The sequence below is a fragment of the Mixophyes fleayi genome, chromosome 1 (assembly GCF_038048845.1).
Source record: "Mixophyes fleayi isolate aMixFle1 chromosome 1, aMixFle1.hap1, whole genome shotgun sequence".
Classification (NCBI taxonomy): domain Eukaryota; kingdom Metazoa; phylum Chordata; class Amphibia; order Anura; family Limnodynastidae; genus Mixophyes; species Mixophyes fleayi.
Window position 1 is genome coordinate 197,533,736 of NC_134402.1, and position 25,268 is coordinate 197,559,003.

At 41.9% G+C, this 25,268-nt stretch overlaps 1 protein-coding gene across 3 annotated transcripts in view; it reads left to right on the forward strand.

The window, feature by feature from the left end:
* MFSD12 (major facilitator superfamily domain containing 12) overlaps nt 1-20,886 on the forward strand; it is a 65,453-nt gene extending 44,567 nt beyond the window's left edge. For 2 of the 3 annotated variants that reach the window (XM_075204739.1, XM_075204738.1), the window contains one exon: nt 20,584-20,886. In XM_075204739.1, the coding sequence (XP_075060840.1) occupies nt 20,584-20,660 (77 nt within the window). In that variant the 3' untranslated portion in view covers nt 20,661-20,886. The remainder of the gene's footprint in view (nt 1-20,583) is intronic. The other variant, XR_012690818.1, reaches the window with a different exon arrangement.
* The last annotated feature ends 4,382 nt before the right edge of the window (nt 20,887-25,268 follow it).

Here is a 25,268-nt window from a genome sequence, read left to right on the forward strand (position 1 = left end):
GTCACTAATATTATATCGCCTTTATCCTAGCTGCTCTTTTGGGACACAGACTCTTTCTGCGGTTTCGCATTATCTCTCCCTTGTATCCAGTAGCATCCGTCCATCTACCCTTTCACATCGGGGCTACCCTGAAGGGCGCAACCTGCGGGCTTCGGCAGCCAAATCCATCCTGCCTTGTGGAAGTTCTTGGTGTAGACCGGGGATTTCCGTTAGAATCCGCATCCTTGGGAAGGCCTGCACCAATCTTGATTGATAGTTGCCCTCAGTGACTGTAACAGGAAGCTCCTGCTCATCTGGGCCTTACCCTGGCACCGCTTTTGTGGGTACTGGTGGCCTGAGATATGAATCTCAGAACTGGAATCTGAACCAGAGAACTTAGGACTGAAACCTGCGCACAGGGCGACAACGAACCACAGGAAACTCAGAACTGGCACCCAGTGAAGCAGCCAACAGGATACTGAACCCACAGTGAAGTGTGTGAGATGGATGCAGGAGGAGGATGCTGTGGACCTGACCATAAGCACATAGTACTGCTGACAGGCAATACAGCAGTCAGGAACAGTGCGCTTGGTAAGGCTAGTAGGAGATACTACTGCCAGGAACAGAATCAGCCAGGAGACCTTCACCTAAAGGTTGGGCGTTATGCTGGCAATGTTCAACCAGCAGTTCCTGGTTTAAGTAGGGTGCCCTGTACACTGATAGGCTGACTGAGTCATGTAACCGGAGTTGCTGGAGACTGGTTTGTCAGATTGGATCATGTGGTGCAATACAAGATGGTCACGCCCATGAAGCTTAACAGCAGTGTGTGTTTGTTTACAGAGAGTGACACAGTACTCAGGAGTACCATAGGCGGCCAGCAGGGACACAGATGGCCGTGGGGTGATGCTGCTAGACCAGGTAAGTGGGGTTTCGACCCCGATGTGTGACAATGTGTAGCATTGGTGAAGAGTTGGGATTATGGAAACATCTTGAGCAGCCACATTGTTTTTAATTGGTGTAATTGATGACTTGACATATGCCTTCCACTTTCTGGGTTGCTTCTGTCATTGTGTGGTCAAGGCACCTTATGTTTTACACACGTTTATAAGCTGAGATAGTTTTATATGTCATTTGCAACTCTTCTCAAAATGGCATGATGTTAATTTTCATGGGCACTTCAAAGAAATGAATTTGTAATACAGTTTGACTTTTTTGACTTGATTTATCTCTATCACAGAACTTTTTTGTGTTCTACACAGGAATGTAAAAGCATACATATTGACACTGTTGTCTATGTAATTATTGCTAAACCATATGTGGGTTCTCCGTTCTTTAAAAAAAAAAACTAATTCTTAAATGCTAGTGGAAATTTATAAATACATATAACACAACATAAGAAGAAAATCATTGTCCAAAAAAGCACTCCTGGGGCTTATATAACTCACAAAAATAATTATAGGTATAAGGAAGGAAATTGTTCTTAATGAATATTATAAGTACCTACTCCATAAACAGATTTAAGAAAAATTTATTTATGTCCGTATGATTTCCATTAAAACTAAAGCTCAGTTTGAATTCTGATTTTGAGATAATTTCTCTAACAGCCACTTACATTATATTTTTGTATTTGGTTACCGAATATGAGATTCAAGTTGTTGAAATATTAGGCCGGCATTACATACTGCAGCCTAAAGATAGCATTTTTGTTACTTTCAAAAAATTAAGTATTATTAAAAGAAATAGGAAGAAAGAGAACACTATCTTTTTGATTTAAAAATATAAACTGTAGACTTTTCCATGACATTAGACAGGGGTAATATCTGCCTCTCTGTCCCGCAACCAGGCAATCATCACTCTTACTGATAATAGACACTGCACCAAGCAGAAAATGGACACAACCTTTTATTAAATATGTCAGATTTTAATCTTTATCCCACAATCCAAGAGTCACACTAGCAGTATCTATCCACATGACACCTCCCATCCTTGTGACTACTCCAAATTCGGGGTATAGTAACTCAAACCGTGGTCTGAGAACCCCCATGGATACCACCCCAGCCAATCCCGGTGCTCCCCCAATCATCTACATATAGATATAACGGTATAGCCCTGCTTCCACCAGAGACTATCAATATCCCCCTCCTCTTACCCAGCACAAGAGGCCAATTTTCCACCTACAATTGGCTTCTGTTCTTAATCCACGTCACTGCTTCTTATATGTGTATATTAAATATTCCATAGCCATGCCAATAAATGCACTCCACCTGACGTATGCAACATTATTGTATAATCCTCATCTAATGTCTTCTGGTAAACGACCCATCATACTCAGAAAGCTGACCACTCACTTTTTTAGGCTCTTATTCACTGCTTTTGCTTTAATGGACTGTCCATTTTGCTTTAATGTGACACTCCAAGAGTTGCACCATCTTCAACCACACCACCATAAACCCATCAAACATGTTGATGATTTGTACAAGGTCACTGTATATGGCACTCTCCAACTCTAGGGATTTTATATTCTACATGTCATTACACCTTACATGCAGTATAATAGCATCCAGATCTGTCCATCTCCAGCGGAGTTTTGCCAGTGCAGGGATCACTTGGGCCCACCACATACCTTTTTCTCCTAAACCACATCGGCTCCACTTGCTTAAATTCAAAACCCGGGTACTGCCCCAGTGGCTTCTTCGCTGCTCTTAAACCAGCCCAATGAATGTAGGAGTCCCCACATATCTATACCTTAATGGGGTATGCACTTATAAAATACAGTCCAGTTATTCAGCATCCATGAGTAACCACACAGATTTACATCCCATTACTAAACTCTAATCCTTCCTCTCTTTTTTTTCTCATTAAGACTGCTTAATAGTGATTATTAATTCATCAGTATTATTATATTTGATATAATTTTAACTTTAAAATCTTCAGAATTTTTTAAAATCTGACCTACCCAGCCCACTATTTTTGTCTCCACCTGTATAATGCCAATGCCCTTACTTAGCCCTGCTCAACCTTGTTGTCATCCAGTTTTCTTTATTAAATATATATGCTAACATCTCCATTCTATGGCTGTATATTTTGCTGGTACCCATTGGATCTACCTATACTCCTAATAGCTGTGTCATCCATGCCTGAGTACTCAAATGTGTAGTAGTTTGTATCCTCCAAAACTAGCTCTCATCACACTTGTAAACTGATACATTGTAACTTTGATAAATCCTCATGAATACATAAACAGCCAGTAAATTGCTGACATATGTGCAAAAACAGTTTTACCCTATCTATGTGGCATATGGCTGTAGCTTTCCTATCTTGACTCATCAGCCTTACTCGAGCTGGTCAGTTTTAGACCTCCTTCACATCATTCACATCTAGCCCTTAAACATCTCTTTTGTTGGAGCTGACTAATTCAATTACCCACATGGCACCAAAGAATGACAGCACAAACACTGCACAAAATAATACTGTTTCAAATTGAGGCCACCACACCAACTTTGAAAGCTTTCTGTAATCAACTCTAGCAACTTTGGTGTAATAGTTCATCTGACATTTGGGGACACAGTGAGCTTCTTCCATTCTGCCAACATCCTCCTTACATTAATGTCTGTTGCCACATATGGCCAACCCGAAGACTGTTGGAAAAATTAAAGACCGTCCAAAACTTTCTACTGAGCTGACCACCTCCCCACTTCATCACAACTCCAACATCAACCACTCCATAGCATTTCCTTGGCGATCGTAACCCTTTTGCCTGTGTGCAAGCCACATTGGCATCCCAGTACCTACAGTAGCTGTTCAGGTATTCCATGCCATAAAACCCTGGATTAGCTCAACACTTCTGCAGTCAAAGGTGAGTAGGGCATTTGTAAGGGGTCACATTTGCCTGCAGATCCGATATACAAAATTGTGTAATATTAAATTTAGATAGTTAATCCGTCATTTGTTGGCTAAACCCTGAAATGTGCCTACCTCACACTTAATAATCTGCATCAAACCTCTCATCACCAGAACCCACAACAATGCCAGTACTGGGTGTGTTTTTGGTGAAAGAGTGTTTAAAACCTCCACATCAACTCTGTTTTCTCCTCCTGCCTATTCTACAATTCTACTCCTCATAATGCCACTGCTACCAAAACGGTAAAAAGTTCAAATAGTGCTATTTTAAATCTCAGGTTAGCTCTTGCCCTATCTAACGGCCACTGTTCTCCACACCATTTTCCTACAAAATTAGCTCCGAACCCCACACTGCCTGCTCCATCAGTAAATAACTGTAGCTCAGAAGGGCAGGTATCAATTTCTCTGTTGCAAGTGGCACTCCAAAGGCTCTGGCCATATGTTGGAAAAGTACCACCATGTCGCCACAAATTGAGAACCCTGCACAACCCATAAATAGAAATTCATCCGAGTAGTGACACAAAGCCTTATGCCATTCTGACTCAACCCATTCTAAAAAGCAACTGAATGTTTTAAATGGCCTAAAAGAAATAGCACAGTCTATGCAAAGGTTTCTATGTAAGTATTTTTCATTAAAATTACAGCTAAGCAAATGGAAACAAGGTGGTATATAACGAGTAACCGAAATACCGCCTCTATATCTGCCTTTGCCATGAATGCTCCCTTCCCACATTTGACAAGGCTTTACAAAAGGTTAGGCAAAGTGGTATACAACAACAACATTAAGAGACCTACCTTCCAGGTATGAAAGTTTGTTTAGCACTCTAAATGCAGGATGGTTTTTTTTTTAGGTACCACACAAAGAGTTGACATATATTTCACCATAGATCGCAAATTTATTTCCCTCCCTGGGCTGCCCAAAATTCTCACTGGAATTTTAAACCCATATGTTGATGTTGATATTCAAAATGTCGAAATGTTCATTAGGACAACAGGGTTAAAATGACGACATTGGGAATGTCAACAGGTTATAATGTCGACATAAATAGTTAGATTTAAACGTGCAATAGTGACGGCACTACCACTGGCAATACAGTTTGTTTTTTTTAAAAAACGACATCCCTCTGTCACCTTATTTATTATTCACCTATCTCCAGTGGTTGTCATCTGTAATAGAATTAAACGATCCTTGCTTGGAAAAAAAAAAAAATTACATGACTGTGAGCAACAAATAGGGTGAAAGAGGGATGTTTAGGGGTGTGTTTATTTCAATTAAAGTAAAGTTTAAAATGGTGTGTGTGTTTTATTTACATTTTTCTTTGCTGCAGTACGGGTCCCAGCAGCCATGGGTGCCAGAGCATGCTGGAACTTGTGCTTCCACCAGTTCCAGGATGTCCTGGCATTCATGGGCATGCTGGTGCTTGTAGTACTTCTTCAAGCGAGCATGCCCAAACACTTAATGGCAACCTTAGCAAACAGGGACCTGTTGTGCACCAGGGACACAAATTGTTTTTTCTTACTATAAAAACATTATTATTACTCCACTACCACCGCCCAGGGGTGCGGGAAGAGCTCTAATGCTATCATTACGGCGCTGGGTAAACCTAGGAGGAGGAAAGGGACCACTTTTTTTCTTTGCAGACCTGATCTCCCTAGGGACTCCAGCCCCACACTGACCAGCTTGGGGCTGGTTTGGCATTATGGCAGGGGGACCCAACGCTGATTCCCTGCTGTAGTGCCACCAGCCCATGCTGTCGAAGCCTAGTGCTGGTAATAGTAATAGTGCTTTTTGTCTTTCCTAATATGCTAGTACTGCAGCATTAGGGTCGGTTAACATTTCTTTAGTTGTTGTTTTACATGTAATATTGTTTTAAATATAGTGCTTTATGTCAACATTTTGACTGTGGACTTTACAACCCTGTCTGCATTTTACCTTTTTTTTCTTTACATTTTAACGGTGTCAACCTTTTAACTGTGTCGATATTATGACTGTCAATTAATTCATACCCAACACCACAGCAGTCAGAGTAATTAGTCTGTCTCCGACACAATCATGATATGTAAGAGAGGAGCCAACTGGAGTTCACTGAAGGACATAATCACGGAAAGCACTGTGATCTAGCCAGCACATGCTGCATGGTAATGGCGATGGCTGTTGTCTATGCAATGGTGGGCATTTGCTTTAGTGGAAAATTAGGTTATTAGGGCTTTGCAGAGTGTACTTATCATATTGGGGGGCTTTGCATGATGTACGTATGAAAGCATATAGGTATGGGTACACAGAATAGAATTGATCTTAATTTTACATGTTTTGAATGCTTTAGTCAGGCAACATTTAGTCAGATGAACTGTGCAAATGCCAGTGTAATGGCTTTTAACTTGCTTCAGACATGTTTATTATACCTTGTTAAAAACAGCAACTTTGCCACACAAGCTTAATGAAACAGAATATAATTTAATTACAGCAGCAATTGGTTTATTGTTCCTAATAATTTTTTTGCCCTTCTTTGAGTAGTGCAGCTCCTTTTCATGGTATAGATTGCCCTTAATAAACCTGCTTTCAGGTTTAACTAGCAGTTATTTCATTTTTTAATTGAACAGGTGGAATTTGTTACCTGTGGAATTCCTTCCAAGTCAGGGTCAAGGTTAATTCTGGACCAGATTCCTACTTGTTTGCTTCAGTTGTTTTTGGGTTTTTTTTGTATTTTTTTTAAATCAAGTGTTTATTAAAGGTCATAAAGAATTAACAATGCAATACGAATACATGTAATATCAAACAAAATAGAATCAGTACTCGGGATAACAATGCAAAGCTCCCCGTGAAACGGAGAGAAAATAGCTCAGATTCTATTAAATAAAGACCAGTATTTTTTTTATATTTAGAAGAGAAGAAAGGAAAGATAAGGAGAGGAAAGAGATAAAGGAAAATGAGGAAGAAAAAGACAAATAAAGGGGGAAAAGGGGAGGTGTGGGAGAGATCAGTCTTGAATCAGAAGCGGTGAGTTAGGAGGGGGGAGGGGTAGCAAATGGGTTGGGTTGGAAATAAGACATCCAGGGGTCCCACACCTTAAAGGTTTTAGCCGTGTTTCGTATAATGCTAGTCATGAATTCCATCTTATACGTATGCCATATCCTATTAGTTACAGTGGTAAATGAGGGGGGGACAACCTGCTTCCAATCCAGGGCAATTTGACATGTGGCAGCTGAGATAATATGACGGGCAAGTTTATTTTGGTGTCTAGTGGCCATGGGAAACCCGAGGGGTAGAAGGAAAAATTTAGGGTCAAAGGGTATAGGAGTTTGGTTCAACATTTCTATTAAAGCTTTAATTTCACGCCAAAAGGGAATCCATTTCGGACAGTCCCACCATATATGTAAGAAAGAGCCCACGCCAGAGCATAGACACCAACATCTATCTGAGGAATCGGGTAGTATCTTTTGAAGACTTGTAGGTACATAATACCACCGGAAGAGGAGTTTGTAAACATTTTCTTTTATTCGGACACAGATTGAGCTGGAGGCAGCATTGTCCCGAATTTCCAACCACTCCTCCGAATCAAGGGGAGAGCCCAGGTCATGTTCCCATGTCAACTCATGAGGGTCTCGAGGAGGAGTAGAGGGAGCGATTAATTTAGAGTAGATATTGGATATAAGACCTGGCGAAGGCACAATGTTTAGATTGTTGTGAGAGGTCGAGAAGTGAGACGCAATTTGGTGATGGTGTGAAAATTGCGAATTTGCAGGAATTGATAAAATATCCGTGTGGGTAGGTCAATTTTAGCTTGAATGTCCGCGAATTGGGGAAATTATGTACTGCGGGTTATGTCATTTAGGAAACGCATCCCTCGGGAGTGCCACGGAAGGAATGCGGAATGGTGTAGGCCTGGAGGGAAGTCAGGGTTATTAAAAAGGGGGAATATTGGTGAAGGATGCGGAGAGAGACCATAGAGCCTGATGGATGAGTCCCATATAGCTAGGGAGTGGGAGATTATGGAATGAGAGAGAACTTTTTTGGGACGACATGCCCTTAAATTCCACAGAAGGGAGGCAGGAGTAAGCATCCCCAGACCTTCAGCCTCCAATGTCACCCAGACCCTAGCCGAGGTAGGACCGTTCCATAAGACACATTGAGCAAGTTGGGATAGGTAATATTTTTTAAAATTCGGTATACCTAGGAACTCTGCAGAACACTGAGACGTCCTCTAGGGCGCCTACCTGCCCAAATAAATTTAGATGACTCAAATTGAAGGAACTTTAATACATAGGGGGGAATTCGGATAGGGAGGGTTTGAAAAAGGTATAAAAGTCTAGGGAGGATATTCATTTTAACTGAGTTTATGCGGCCTATCCAGGAGATAAATTGGGACCAGGTGTTAAAATCTTTCTTGATTTGGGATAGGGTATGGGGAAAGTTAGCTTGGAATAGATGGGAGAGATTTTTGGTCAGAAAGATGCCCAAGTATTTTATTTTATGGCTGTGCGTTTGCTTCAGTTTTAGTGGGACAGCGTACCATTGAATATTTAACCCCTGGGTCTCATAACAGTACTGTGTAACCATACCTCCCAACTGTCCTGATTAAGGCGGGACAGTCTCAATTTGATGTCACTGTCCTGCTATAATGATCAGGAAGGTTTTGTCCCGATCAGTGGGAAAGGTGAGAGGTATTCTGTTCACTACTGCTTGCATGGCAGAGCAGCGGTGAACAGGTGCTGCGCATAGCAATGAAGGGGTTTGCGAGGGGAGGAGAGAACGGGGCAGCCTAATGTGCTCACCTCTCCATCTTGATGGGTTACGCCCACAAATTGATATGGAAACGTCCCTGTCCTGATGCTGCCTACTCAAATGTTGGGAGGTATTGTGTAACACAATGTATGCTAGTACAGCTTTAGCACATACCTGCCGACTTTCTTCAGCTCCCTTCCGGGAGCCAGCCAGCGGAGGGGGGCGGACGGCCCAAATCGTGCCATTTTGGCCCCGCCCCCTGTGACATCATTACACATTTGACAGCGGGGGGCAGGGCCAAAAGCCTCGATTCACCGGGAATTGCGGCGTTTGGGATCTAATTCTGTCCACTTCACTAGGAAGTGGGGCACTTCCTAGTGAAGTGGGCAGAATTCGGGAGATTGCCACACTCGCCCGGGAGTCCGGGAGACTCTCGCAAAATGCGGGAGTCTCCCGGACTTTCCGAGAGAGTTGGCAAGTATGCTTTACCAACACCCTGGGGCTTTTGAGTTCCCATTACAAGTCAAAGTGTGTGTGTACTATTTTTGACCCAAAACATCAGCATTCCATCAAAATTTATATTGTATTAAAAACCTATATAAATAACAAAGTTTTTATTACCTTACCTCCAAGAGATCACGACAGAGAGGGCTGGGGGCAAGTTCAACAGGGGATTTAGTGAAGCAGACCCACTCCCTATTGTTCAATGCTGTGATTCATGGTCTCTCACGGTGTGGAGCTGGGTCAGATACAATTAGCCTAGACTCTGCCAGGGGTCCTGGAGTATGCCTGCTTCTCCGGGAGAAGTCCCTGAAACCTTGGGAACTCCTAGACATTTTGGGAGCGCAAACAAGTATGGATAAAATCTAAATATAATTATTATTATTATATATAACATTCCATATGGTAAACAAGTAATGAATAAATACACAAGAAACAAAGATGGTCTTCTCAGCAAACAACAAAGCGTACTCATTACTGCAAGTGTGTGCCTAGATCTGCAAATGTTTTTCTCTATAAGCCAAATGTCCAAAAGTGTAAATGTCAGATTAGCATATATATGCTTAAAATTACACTGAAATCCAGTTAAAATCAAATGCACTCACCTCCTACAAATTTAGAACCACTCATTTATTCAACTAAAGGTCTCCATTTTTTCTCTTTTAATATAATGCTCTGAGAAGACATTCGGAATGCCTTTATTACATTTGTCACTTTTGTGAGGTGGATTTTAAGGTTCTTTGTAGGGGCAATGTACATGCAGAAATACAATGCTCAGCTGCAGTGCAACTGGAAGATGCAAAATGCACTATATTAAAGGTACGGAGCCGACAGCTCCGTGTTTTTGCAGCATGAAAATGGTTGTAAGTCCTTCCACAAAGCAAGGAACACAGATTTCAAATCTCTCCTCTGCTTCACAAAACTAGTTGCATAAGTGTATCTACTCTGTGCTTGGCCAGGAACACCTTCACTCCACCTTACTTCTCACCTTAGCCAGTGCAAACGACTGCTCCTCTGCAAACACCAATGTCTTGCTTCACAAACCCATGCTCTTTGGGGGGAAATTTGTGCAAATTGCGGTGCACAGTGTCACCAAAGAGGATGTTGTTCTGTGTGTTGGCGATGAGGCCCATCAGTAATTGACAGGCTGGTAGATGTGTTCTGCACAAATGCACTGTGTAGGTTTGTCGATTCAGGGACAGGGCTAGTTATGTCGTAGCAGTTCAAATAACTGTGATGTCTGCTTTATGTCCTAAAGATGTCTGTAAGATTTCTGTAATAGAGTGGAGAGATATTACTAATCAACTATTAATCTTTAATAAAGCTGCAGAGGCATGTCACATTAGCACTCAATGTATTTTACTTAACTGCTCTCATCTGAAAATGTAAGTATAGATGAGCGAAATCATGAGGAAATTTTACATGAGCTGGTTTTGTTCCTGAACTGGCCACTCAGTGGTGTAAACGGCCAGTGATACAATCTACAAGTTCTGCTTCACAATTCTGCATGTGCAGCTACCTCAAATCCACAACCAGCCCCAGCTGAACATACTGGTCTGGTCTCCACTGTAACATTGAGACCTTAAGTTTGGGGTAGCCCTGTTATAGTGAAAACAACTCCTTGTATGGGGAGAACTGCAGAAAAAAACCAAACAAACAAAAAAAAAACCCTGTATGACCCCCTTCTCATAGGCTGCATGGCACCCTGAATCTATCACAGAATGTTTCTTAGTAGCACAGGAAGCATGCTCCTGCCAGTGCATGGCCTGTTGCTACTCATTAAAAGTCATGAATATTCACAGCTGGCCCATACGTTTGATCATAGACTGCACAGAAAGATGCCACAATATTATGGGTCTCCTTTACGAAGAATACTTGACACACACTGCATTCTGCATTGGTTTTGGACTGGTACTTCTCCATGGTCTACCCATTGCATGTCAAGATGTATGCCTTTTCTCGGGATACGGCTCTGCAGACTAGGAGTGTGCCTAGGTGTGCGGAAACCTCTGAAGGAGTGCATTGAACAAAGTGTAAATATCACATCAAAGTCAAACCTCCATCCAGTTTAAAACCATCCCTTTCATCATATTAAGTTTTTAACTGTTTTTCCTAAAAAAACTGTTACAATGTGCCTCATTTATGGCTCAAATTAACAGTTATATTTCATGCATGAGTTTTTTTTGTAAAGTATTTTATTTTGTTGTTTGGTGTATAAATGTGCTTTTCTGCTGAAGTATGACATGAAGGTGCAAAATGGTTTCCCTTTTAAACATATAGGCTGATACCCAAAGACCTTTGCAAACAAAAAAGGTAGAAAATAGCACCAAGATGTCTAGTATGTAAAAGTATGCTGATCAAATGATTAAACTCGCCACATTGATATAAATAGCTATAATGTTAAAGATTTTAACCTTGTGAATCGATAATTATAATTTGTGTGTGTATGTATGTGTGTACATATATATGAATGTGTATTTGTGTAGGTGTGTCTGTATATGTATGTGTGTGTATATGTGTGTGTTATGAGCGTCTAGTCTCTATCCAATAACGATTGTCCACTTCCAGTGATCTGGTTCCAAAAAACAATGTGATTTAATAGTCAAAAGTAGCAGAATAACAGGTCAGAATAAAATAAGTACAGCCGTTACTTTTAGCAGGCGCTCTGGATCCAGTGTACAGTCATTCAGGTCTGAAGGCTGTGGTCAAGTAGCCTGAAGACTGGTCCCAGAGCTACCACTTATATACAGTTAGTGATACAGTGAAAACAATATAGATGATGTGGCTTCAGGCTTCAGGAAGGTCCAGTGTAATGCAAGTCATTGGCCAGTTGAAACGATGCCATCCAGGGGTGGGCTTGACTTCTCCAGAAGATGCATACTTAATTTTCCCACCAAGAACTTGTACAAACTGGTCTTTTCGCATTACACAGACAATATCATTCTAATCATTTATTCCCTATCATCCATAACTAGCATACGCAATGTGTGATCCTTTTGGCGAATGAACCGGACAACTGCTGATAAATAGGGGATTAGAATGATACTAAACATGATATGTTTCCTGTGACCTGAACCTTAGATCTCACTAACATGTATATAACATTATAATATTTCACCATAAACTCTGCTACATTTCAGTACAAATAACTTTGTGTTGCAACTACTTTTAATATAAGCTATTTACAGTGTAAATGTGTGTAAAAGTGTTTGCCACGTGTTGCGGTTAATTACGCTCCTCCATAGCATGCAATACGCATAATTTCGAACAAAGACAATCAAGTTGTTGGATATTAATTGAAATGACTATATCCAATTATCTGACTTCGACGTGTGTGTATGTATGTGTATATGTGTATATATATATATATATATATATATATATATATATATATATATATATATATATATTATGCAAACAATTTTGTAAATCCACTGAACTTATCAGTCAATCTTAAAAATCACATTAAAATTGTAAAGCTACATGCAGCAATCACAAAATCACATCACTATGTGAGCTAGATCCTGATTCATTTTCTGATGGAAGTCCGTTTGCGCGAAATATCTCTGCGCATGTTCAGAAACGGACCATGTGCCAATGAACGCAATTGCATGCACTTCATGTCTGAACGCAAATAACATGATTGCCTACTGCTTGAAGGGCGTGACGTGGGAGGTTAGGGATGGATGAACATAGACAGTGTACTTTAAGACCAGCAATTTTGCTGTAAAACCCTTCTGCTGCTGCAGGAACACTTACTTGGCATGCTAGGATGTAGGGTACCCCCTTGCTGTATCTCTCCTCTTTACCTTAGACTATGACGTGGATGTAGCATATACCACCAGAGGGCCCACAGAATACAAGGGTGCTTAATACATAATAATCAGTGTAGAATGGATGCTAGTGGTGGTGCAGTGAAAAATGATTATAAAATTAGCCACCAGCCATCTCCGTTCAAATAAGCTAAAACTTTATTAAAAAATCCTTTAATTCTTTAACACATAAGCATAAGGTCACCATAGTTACAACCACAATTTCACCTACTCTTCAAGAACAATCTTTTAGCAGATGTTAATCGCTCTTAAGTACACCTCTTTACTTCACATGCAGGGCCGCCAAGAGAGGGGTAGGGCAGGTACAAATTACCCAGGCCCGGACCTGCCTGGGGGGGCCCGGGGCCCCACTGTAGTTGTATAGTTTAAAAAATTTAGAACTACTTTTTTTTTCTTTTCACCTGCAAGTGCAGGGGGCTGTGTTCAGAGCCGGACCAGGTACCGGCGGGGAGCATGGCCAGATCTAGACCTGTGCTGTGCAGTGGAGAAAAGGTAAGAAAATGTGATGGGGAGGAGGTATGTGTGACTAAAGGTGCTGGGCAAAGAGGGGGCATGTGGGAAGGTGCTGGGCAAAGAGGGGGCATGTGGGAAGGTGCTGGGCAAAGAGGGGGCATGTGGGAAGGTGCTGGGCATAGAGGGGGCATGTGGGAAGGTGCTGGGCACAGAAGGGGCATGTGACTAAAGGTGCTGGGCACAGAAGTGGTATGTGTGACTAAAGGTGCTGGGCACAGAAGGGGTATGTGTGACTAAAGGTGCTGGGCATAGAGGGGGCATGTGTGACTAAAGGTGCTGGGCAGAGAGGGGGCATGTGTGACTAAAGGTGCTGGGCAGAGAGGGGGCATGTGTGACTAAAGGTGCTGGGCAGAGAGGGGGCATGTGTGACTAAAGGTGCTGGGCAGAGAGGGGACATGTGTGACTAAAGGTGCTGGGCAGAGAGGGGACATGTGTGACTAAAGGTGCTGGGCAGAGAGGGTACATGTGGGAAGGTGCTGGGCAAAGAGGGGGCATGTGGGAAGGTGCTGGGCACAGAAGGGGCATGTGTGACTAAAGGTGCTGGGCACAGAAGGGGCATGTGTGTCTAAAGGTGCTGGGCACAGAGGGGACATGTGTGACTAAAGGTGCTGGGCAGAGAGGGAACATGTGTGACTAAAGGTGCTGGGCAGAGAGGGTACATGTGGGAAGGTGCTGGGCATAGAGGGGGCATGTGTGACTAAAGGTGCTGGGCAGAGAGGGAACATGTGTGACTAAAGGTGCTGGGCAGAGCAACGGCACATTTTTTTTTACCATGCTCGACTGTAAGGGGTGCCCCATGAAGTTGCTGTACCGGGGCCCTGAACTCCTCTTGGCTGCCCTGTTCACATGCACTGTTCTTCGTTGATTCAATTGCAAATAAATATTACAGTTTCATACCTGGGGGTTGCTGGGTGCAGTAGTTCCACACACCCTTAAATAAACTTTGCACTCACTCTCATGTACCGGCAAATAATGGCTATAATTTCGAGATTCTTGCGCTCACTCCCATAACCAGCGTTACTTCTCCTAATCAACATCCCATTATCTAGGGTTTCTCTTTGTCTCTGTGCACACCATCCCATTCACAGGGACTCTCCTACTCCTAGTTACACTGCTGTCAACATATAACATCCCATTATCCAGGAACCCATCTCCATAGGAACTACATTGCTGCTGTGCATTAAATGGAAGGCATTAACTTTCTCAAGCAGCTCTCTCACAGTGTCCATATAACCAGGGACTCTGCCACTGGAAATAACACCGTCCTTTCACCACAGCAATTTTTACCATTCTCACTGTGGGCACTCTTTCCCTCTAGAGTAGCCACGGTATGTATAGGAGAATTTTACAAGGGGGCTCTCATACAATGTTACCCCACCCCCACACCCTCATGGTTTAGGAAAAAATTTCCAAGCGGAATCTATAGAGTGTTCTCTCTCACACCCTATGACTACTAACCACAAACTCACTGCTTCTAGGGAAATAATGTCAGGCCATCCATGCCTTTTATCCAGGCAATCCCCTCCAAAAGCTCTCCTCTCTCTTGTTGGTGCTCTTGCTTTGTGAGGATTCTCCCCCTCTTGTCCACACTTAGCACTCATGGCAGCCACCACACACCCACTTCCCACTGGTGCCACTTCTTGGGGTACCACCTCTTTTCCACACTTAGCACTTGTGGCATCCACCATGCAGCCATGCTCCAACCCCTATTCATTGCGGGAAAAGCGTTATAGACATCCAAATGATTGTATGGGGCCTTTTCCCCGGTGATGCATCAATGGCGCTTCCCTGGTGCCATGAGACACGCTCCAGGAAGATGATCTCTTGCTTGCAGAGTTTAGTTGCCGTGGTTAAATGTTCTTCCTCCTCAACCTGCGGGAGATGTTATCTTTTTGTTATGTGCAACCAAACAAAGTACTTGCGTACATCTACCCTAATTGTGATGTTGCATTAAACCGGTGCAGTGGTTAGCATTGCTGTTTCACAGCACTGGGGTCATAAGTTCAATTCCGATCAAAGCCTTGTCTGTGTTGAGTTTGTATGTTTTCTCTGTGTGTTTGCATGGGTCTCCTCCTACAGTTCAAAAATATACCGGTCTGTTAATTGGCTTCTGACATAATGGGCCCTAGTGTGTAAGTTTGATAGGTAATTGTATTGTAAGCTTCAATGGGGTAGGGATTGAAGGGAATTATTCAGTCCCTAACAATTATATTACCTAATATGATTGGTGCTATATAAATTATACTTGCCAACTTTTTTCTACTGGCCTCTGGGAGATCCATGTGAAGGCGGGTATGTGTAAGTGGGGGCGGGGCCTGGCAAATCACATAATTTTGGCCCCACCCCCTATATGGTGACTATATGACTATATGGTGGGGGCGGGCTACTTCACCAACGAAGTTGGCAGGACCTGGGAGATTGCCCTGCTTTCTCAGGAGTCCGGGAGGACTCTCCCGACATTCCGGAAGAGCAGGCAACTATGATATAAATAAGCAGCAATAACAATGAGCATTTTAGAATCCTAGAAAACTGGTGTGTAGAAGCTTATTTGTGATATAGTGTCGCAAAAGTTTAAATGTCACTTCATAGTCAAAAGCTGTTGCATAAGAGTGTTTCAGAGCATTTTTAATGGTTTTTTGTGAACGAGAAACCACATTTCCCACCATATGCTATGGGTCAGTAAACACATTTCTGAACACCATATTTTCTAGGAGGTAAAATACAGCATTCTAAAATACTTATGAGACTAGCTGCATGTGTCCATTTAATGCGCCAACTTATTGAACTCACCAAACCATGGGTGGCCAAATTGGACATAGATCTGGTTGCCAATGGTAAAGCTTGTCTGACCGATTTTATTGGCATGCAGTCCAGCAGAAGACGTATAGCTGCAGAACAAAAAACAAACAAATGTACATTTGCTGAGAATAAAATGCTTCCAAAGCAGAACTAGTGTACATAACACTCAACTGGCATTTGGAAGTTGGAAGAAATGTGTTTTTTTGCACCCAGTCTTCCTATTAGTTTTCCCTTTCAAACTACTCTCTTGTTTTACTGTATGTTTTTAACAGTGTCTGCCGTTATTGTAGTTACTTGGAAGTTGGCTATACACAACCATCACTAGCTGGTGTTTAAAAATGCTGTGCATTGGCACAATTATATGTTACCAATGTATCATTCACAATTTCTAACGGTTATTCGCTATTGACTATGCACTATTATTTTGAAAAATCATGTAAATATAAAAATATAAGACATTATGCTTTTCTCTAAGTTTATACAAGATTGATATTAATAGTACCTTAGATTTACCTTGCTGTTGGCCTACCCATAACCTTTTAGATTTTTCATGCACTCTACAAAACAGGCAAAGGCATGTGACTTATGTAATTATACAATAAACTTTTAGGGGTCTACTAGGCACTTTTAAGTCTGCAGTTTAATTCTGTACTGATAAGGTTTCAAAAATCAAAACAATGTGAAAAATATATGGAGTAAAATATAGATAAAGGTGCTGAACCTCACACATAATCAGTAATTTTCAGACCCAAAATACACCCATATAGCATGAACATGCTATATCCACATCTGAATTCAGATTTGAGTCTAAGATATTAATAATTTCATAAACAAATATTCAAAGCATATACATATGTTTTATACTTATTTTATATGCAGAAATGGCCACAGTTCATATTTATTTTCAGATTATATGTTTACTGTCTTCTACTTTATTTTTTCTTGGAAGTGCGGTTACACAGTTTCCTCAAACATAAACAGGAAAAAATACAAAAAGGAAAAACAATGGTGTAGTATGTTCAGATAGATCACTTTATCATCCCATGCATCCACCATGGATCCAAAGAAATTTCACACCCACTTGTTTTCAATAAAAAAAAGTAGAACAGTTTCTGGAGTAAACCTCAACCTCAGGATGTGACTGAAAGAATTCTAAATCCCAAAATCAGCTAGAAAAAAATAGGAGATCTCCTATATATATTAAAGGAACCCTTTATGTGATTGCACTCACATAAATTTCTTATGAGAAAGAACAAACCTATATTCAGACTTTCAGAGAACTCAGGATATCTCTTCCTTCTGATCTCAGAAGTTTCCTTGGCCCTTCCAATTTCTGTGAATATGCATATAGGATTGGAAAATATATAGGTATATAGTGTAAATCCTTTATTACAATAAAAACTATTTCACATGAACATATAGTATGTATTTACACTAATGGAACAAAAACAATATAGCACCCTTTGCTGGGGAGTAAAAGTTGCCCCTACCAGAGTTTTGAGGTTTAACAGGCATATATAAACCCTGCAGATGGTCGTGTTTGTGTGATGAGTGGTTCCCCTGGTAGGGTTCTGATTCTTTCCAGATGCCAGCCTATGTGCCTGATTTGGGATGTCACTGTGCAGCCTATCTGTTTTCATCATCATTTATTTATATAGCGCCATTAATTCCGCAGCTCTGTACAGAAGACACATTCACATCAGTCCCTGCCCCATTGGAGCTTACAGTCTAAATTTCCTAACATACACACACAGACTAGGGTCAATTTTGATAGCAGCCAATTAACCGATTAGTATGTTTTTGGATTGTGGGAGGAAACCGGAGCACCCGGAGGAAACCCACGCAAACACAGGGAGAACATACAAACTCCACACAGAGAAGGCCATTGTTGGGAATCAAACTCATGACCCCATTGCTGTGAGGCAGAAGTGCTAACCACTACACCATCAGGCTGCTGTTTTGTTAATGTCTGTGACTGGTGGGTCCATGAGTTCCACACATTTATATTATAGAATGTTTTTTGCTGTTCCAATTACAAAATATATTTAAACTGATTTGATTATCTTTTGTTAAGCCTATTATGTGCTGTCCTTCTCTTTTGACTTATCTCACTGACAGATTTGCACACAACCGTATTTACTAAACTGCACTTCTTGTGATCTTTATTATCAGGTATTCAAAAAAAGCAATGAGGAAAGGTTAAGTTAGTATGGTGCCCAAAGTCCACAGCAGAAAGTTTACATTAACATGCTGTGTATAGCTTATCACTACTGTACGGATATACTTCCTATGCTGTGTGCTGCACAATGCATGATAAAGTGTAGAAAGATAAACTTCATTTAAAGATAAACATCTGTCATAGACCCAAAAAGTATTTATTGCAGCATAAAAGTGCACAAAAGTATGTAATTGTAGTGTTTGGTATAGCAAAAAATTGGGCATAATAGCACCAATTGTCCTTCACATACAGCCAAATGTCCAGTACAGGGAGAGAATCCACATGACAATTCCTAATGCCTAACATTTACAGACCTGTAGAGTTACATGACCAACATGATCCTAAACAACAGTTGATGCTGCAACTCCTCTTAGGTGTACTGACCTAAACAGAAAGTAAATTTTGATAGCACAATGTTAAGGTTATACTTCCTAGTCCTCTCCATTTGACTGCACAAAGAGTTTTGCCAGTGGCTGTATATAACATTTTACCTGGCGAGCAGAGCTCCATTTATTATTATTATTAATTTTTATTTATAGGGCGCCACAAAGTATCCGTAGCGCCGTACAGGGACAAACAATGGCACAGTACAAGGTGAAACAGCACAGTACAAGTAACAGTAAGCACTATAACTCTGGGGGCTCAGGCACAGCATGAAAGAGAGGGAGGGAGGGGAAAAGTGAGTATAGGCAGGTAACTATGGCCCAAGAGGGAGGGCACAGATGACAGGTTGAGAGACACTGAGGGGAGCGGAGAGAAGCGAGAGGAGACAGAGGGCAGAGGGACCGAGAGGAGGTGAGCAGAGAAGCTGAAGAGCGCAGTTAAAAGTGATGGAAACAGGAGGTAGGAGAGCCCTGCTCAAAGGAGCGAACAATCTAAAGGGAGGGGAAGACAGACAGACACATGGATGAGACGTAGAGACGGGAGAAACGGAGACGGAGTCGAGGAAGGGGGAGAAGGGAAGAAGGGATGAGAAAGAGAGGTAGCCGACCGGTGGGAGTTTAGGCATGAGACTGGAAGGCTTTAAGGAAAAGGTGGGTTTTTTATTGTTTGTTTGAAAGAGGACAGATAAGGGGAAGTTCTGATGGAGCGGGGGAGCTTGTTCCATGTGAACTCCACTCAGCTGATGCATGTTTGCCAACACTATAGTTTCCAGAAACACTTTGCTGCCAAGCTGGGATATCTAAACACATCAGGTGCAACATATAACACCTATCATTCTATGGCTGGGAAATGGGAAACCTAATGTGCTATCCCACCCCAGTCCCCCTCCCTTAGATAGACCTCTTCATTGCCATGACACCTGTTACCTCCAGCTGTGCAGAGCAGCACAGTACATACCTCTTAGCATTCAGTTAGCTGGGTCGACTGAAAGGATGATGGGACTGTCCCACCTCAATCAGGACAGTTGGTAGATATGAGTGCATTAGTCATAGACACTGGAACACTACAATTTCCCCCACATCCTATTTACTGAATTTGATTCTAACATACTTTGTATTTTTTTAAAGATTGACTCTATGGGGGGGAACTCCCATGTTGAATTCAATTTCCCTGTAAGAACTAGAGGAACGCTTTGGTGTTTTGTTTTGTTTTTTTGTTTTTTTTTTTACATCTGATATACAGCTAAAAGGTGCATGAAGTAGAAACATTCATCTTCTCCTTTTTTTAAAAAAAAAATAAAAAAAAATCTAATCAGTCATCTGTTCCTGATTAGGTAGATTTAACCTTGATCTCACCTTTCCTTTGCAATTTATCACACGGCTTTATCTCTGAGCAGATATCAATGTGATTCTGTGACAAGTCTATTGCTGGCTATAATAGACAGATCTGGGTGTGTATGTGAGCATACGTTTAGTGGGATGCAGCAGGAATATATTTGAGAATTCTGCAAGCTTTCTGTATAATATTGTTTACTTTGCTTTATGCTTTTGTTCCATCTATTTCTTTCTTCTCCCTTATGCTTCTGCATACTACTCCATGTTCATACGATCATTATAACTGCTGAATAACTGTCCAATATATCTGCTGTTTTTCTTCTTCCATCTCTGTCCTCTAAATGGTGTCAGTAACACAGCAGCAGTAATCCTCTGACCATCTTTTTTTTTGTTTTTTAGGTAAAGTCTCAACATCTTCAATACAGAATAATTTCTGGACCCCTAGTTCACAAGAAATCAGTGCAGTGAGCACCTGAGATTCATAAATATCTCCCTTAATGTACTTGTCTTATTTTGCACATGCATTTTCACAAAGTATTTTTCCTTTGCATCCTCTATGTTGGCCAGTAAATTGGAGGCAACATTATCACAGTATAAAATCTCTCTTACGGACTTTTAACTGCAAACTGTGTCCTTGACAGAGTAGCACATGTCAGGAGAAAGAAAAAGCAATAAAAAAAATAAAATCATTTTACAACTGCCTGTGTGAATATTCTTAAATTCTATGAAAAGTGATTGTCACCTTTGACAGCAATATGTTCGAATTCTGATTTGAAGTTCAAAATCTAGTGCAGCGTGTCTCAACTCTTTTTAAATTCTCTATTTAGTCACAAATGCAGACAAAACAATTTCCATGGGTAAGAATATACGTACGAAACAAACTCGCATTCATACAGAGTCGGCAGTGTTTAATATGTTTTAAATAAGGAAAGCAAAAGACTAATAAAGATTAGGAGAAGAGAAAGGGAATAAATAAGGAAAGGGGATAAGGGGGTAAAGAGTCTCCACAAAAACAATCTCAAGTTTAGGATTCCTGGGGGGACGGAGGTCCAAGGTCTCTTTCCCAATCTAACTAGTGTTTTTGCTGAGGAGAGTTTTCAGGAAATAACAAAATGTTATTTTAAATAATACTCTTTAGGATGGGGAATAAACAGGCGCACAACGGTCGGCAGACAAAGGTGACTTTTAGAGTGTCTGGTTAAGGAGTGTATATAATGTTTTATTTGAGGGTATTCAAACACATTTAATCTGAGGACTGATATTTATGTATCAGATCTACTAGTAAGCACCAGTGTCAATGCTTAAAAGTCAAATACAGAGCAGTTTCAAATGTATTGCCAGGATCGAAAAAGATGTGTGGTCCATTCCTAATGGGACAGAGATTAAATAAATGTCAGCTTGTAATTAGATTTGCAAAACAACCAGATCTGATGAGAAGTGTATGGAGAGGTAAGTTTATCTGTCTTAACCACAACCACTTGCTCAATTTGAACCCAGCTCTTAAGGCTGGAAGGAGAGATCCATATGATTATCATCACCATCTATATAACGCCACCAATTAGGCAGCTCTTCACAGAGAATATTTGTCCTTCACTTTCGTCCCTGTCCCATTGGAGCTTACAGTCAAAATTCCCTAACACAGACTAAGGTTAAATTTGTCAGCATTCAATTAACCTACCAGTATGCTTTTGGAGTGTGGGAGCAATCCCATGCAAACACAGGGAGAACATACAAACTCCACACAGATCAAGCCTAATTCAGGAATCAAACTCGTGATCCTAGTGCTGTGAGGAGGACGTGCTAACCACAGAGCTGCCCATATGATGAATACGGGTTGCGGCATAGTATGCCCTAATGTTGGTAGGCCTCTCACCATTTTCAATAGATCTCATTGGAGTATAAAATATAGTCCTTCAAATTCTGTCAAAGGCCTTCTCTGCATTTAATAGCAGTGCAGTGGGTGCCTCAGAGTTAATGCCTTCCTGGAATTAAGCCAATCTGATCATTCTGGATCAATTGTGGAAGAAAGAAATTTAATTGGGATGCAAGGACCTTCACAAACATTAGCTAGAACAGTTTTCTTTAGTTCCTTGCTTCGATGATCTGTGGAGAAACGTATTGACCACTAAAATACTATTGAAATGGGAGACCGGATGAGGCATAGGTATTAGCTTAAATGATTTAGAAGAAGCTCCTGCGAAACCTTTCAGGCCACCAAGACAAGTCAAATGACCTCTGCCTACACCCTTACACTGGGTACACACTACAGAAAATTTCTACCGATGCAACATCTTTAATGATTTTACCAACGACATGAATTGGCATGCTGATCGACACTTTTTTCCTTTGTACACACTATACACGTATTACAAGATTTACCTTTAGTTCTGTCATCTATCATAACCAAAGGCTGAAAAGATTGTGACTCCTCGCACTACATGGAGATCTATCTGCTGGTCGTGAGTGCAGAATTAGAGTGGCATTGTTCCATCGTTGAACGAGATTTTTAATCTGGTTTCAAATGATACAATGTGCTTTCGAATGATTATCGTTCATTGTTGGAGTGTACACACTAATGTTATATCGGGCCGAATGGTCATTTATCATGTGATTGGCACGATAATTGGCTGAAAACCTTGTAGTGTGTACCCAGCCTTATAGGCCTCTTAGAATCTGGCTATACATTTGCCAGAGTAATAGGTAGGTAGTTTAGTTTTACTCAACATAGTAAGTTATCTGTCCATAATAGCTTTCGAAAGATCAAAAGTCAAATGATGTGTTAGAAGGATAGTTAACATCTCTTCTGATGAGGGTCGCAAAGGTGGAAAGACATTGGGAACCTTTTGCATTTTAATTCAGGATGGGCAATTAAGAAATATGATTACTGAATCACTGTTACGAGCCGCCTCCTTGACGACTGGGAAAATCACTTTCCGGGCCGACCGTTGCTAGGGCTGCACTATCAGACCGCCGCGTCCCAGCGGGGATATTATCCGGGCGCGTGTGCATTAAATAATAATTCATTACCAGCCTCCTGGGGCTGATTATGTGAGGCTGGACTGCTCTGCTGCCATTGGCTCCTCTGGGTATTTAATGCAGGGAGGACTGGGCCTCCCTGCCAGTTATAGCGTTTCCAGTCCTGTGATGTTGCTAACCTGCTGTTGGACTCTTGTTTGCCTGATCTCCTGTTGTGACCTTTGCCTGTACCTTGGGCCTTGCCTGTTGCCCTGAACTTTTGGCTTGAATACTGGACCCCGCTGTTTCGCTTGTGACCCTGACCTCTACTTGGATACTGATTTGCCTGTCTGCTACGGACCCCTGACCTCGGCCTGTCTCTGACTGGGCTAGCGCCTCTGGTTCCATCTGCGCTGCGGCCATCCTTGATGAGCTTTTACTACACTGAGCTTAAGACCTGGGGGCGGCCAAGTACCTGTGAGCGCATGAAGCTCTACGGGAAGGTGGCTGCTAAAGGTGAAGACTTCAACACTATCCGTTCTAAAAGCTCATCTTGGTCGCGGCCCCTAACATTATAACCGGCCAGTGAATTTACTGAAGAGGTGTCACGGTTCTGCAGATAGGATTCTTGATCTGTCCAATTTAGCACTACTCCTAGCAAGGCGCGGGGTCGAACGGACGGTGTTCACCAGGGACTGACGCAAGGTGGTTTGGTCTTAGCTGCGTCCGCCCGCAGGTCGCGGCCCCTACTAGGAGTATCGGGCGATATCTCTTAGGGGAGTAAGAAGGGTGAAACTAGCAGATAGCAGGTAATGGCAGGAGAGATGGAGCACAAGCTTTGAGCCAATTGAGAAACTAGGAGTGGTGGAGCGTGAGCTCTGTAGACAAGCAGTACAGCGGAGGGGTGGAGCGTAAGCTCTGTAGACAAGCAGTGCAGCGTAGGGGTGGAGTGTAAGCTCTGTAGACAAGCAGTACAGCGGAGTGATGGAGTGTAAGCTCTTGTAGCCAGCCGTATAGCGGGATGAGATGGAGCGTAAGCTCTTGTAGCCCGCAGTATAGCATGATGAGATGGAGCATAAGCTCTTTTGGAAAATGGTACAGCGAGATAAGATGGAGCGTAAGCTCTTGTAGACAGCAGTACAACGGAGTGGTGGAGCAAGAGCTCTGACAACCAATGGAGCGCACAGGAAGCAATGGAGCCATGTCTGATACCTAGACAGGTAACACAATCAACAGGCACTGAGCTGTAGGGGGAAGTGCCTTTTAAAGTTTGGAGCCGAGATAAGTTGTCCATCCTCAAGGGGGGGGGGAGTACTGTTACACGTTTTCCATACCCGCCGTGCCTCTCCTCTGCCCCCGGCGTCCCGGTGGCAAATTAGATGGATGCGTGCTCTTTAAATAATAATTCATTATCAGCCTCCTGGGGATGATTAGGTTAGGCTGGCCTGCTCTGCTCCCATTGGTGACTCTGCGTATTTAAGAACTGGGCCTCCCTGCATTTCCAGTCTTGTGCTGTTGCTGACCTGCTGTTGGACTCTTGTTTGCCTGATCTCTTGTGACATTTGCCTGTACCTTGCCTGTTGCCCTGACCTTTTGGCTTGAATACTGGACACTGTTTCGCTTGTGACCCTGACCTCTGCTTGGATACTGATTTGCCTGTCTGCTACGGACCCCTGACCTCGGCCTGTCTCTGAGAACCCACTCCAGTCTGGGCTAACGCCTCCGGTTCCATCTGAGCTGCGGCCATCATTGATGAGCTTTTACTACACTGAGCTTAAGATCTGGGGGCATCCAAGTACCTGTGAGCACATAACGCTCTACAGGAAAAGCGGCTGCTAAAGGTGAAGACCTCAACATTATCCGTTCTAAAAGCTCATCTTAGTGATTGCGGGCCCTAACAATCACATAACTATATTCTCAAGAGGATTAAATTATATCTAGATTTAAGTTTAAGCTCTTTATATAAAAGGAGAGAATGCTAATTGTCATCTATACCCAAAGGTTTCAAAAATATATTTAGGAGGCCCCTGGGCTTAGTAGAAAATCAAGGAAATATGGGATGTTGGGATTAATTTCTAAGTGCCATAGGCACTGTAATATAAAGCTTGAATCCTAAGAATTCTCCGTTG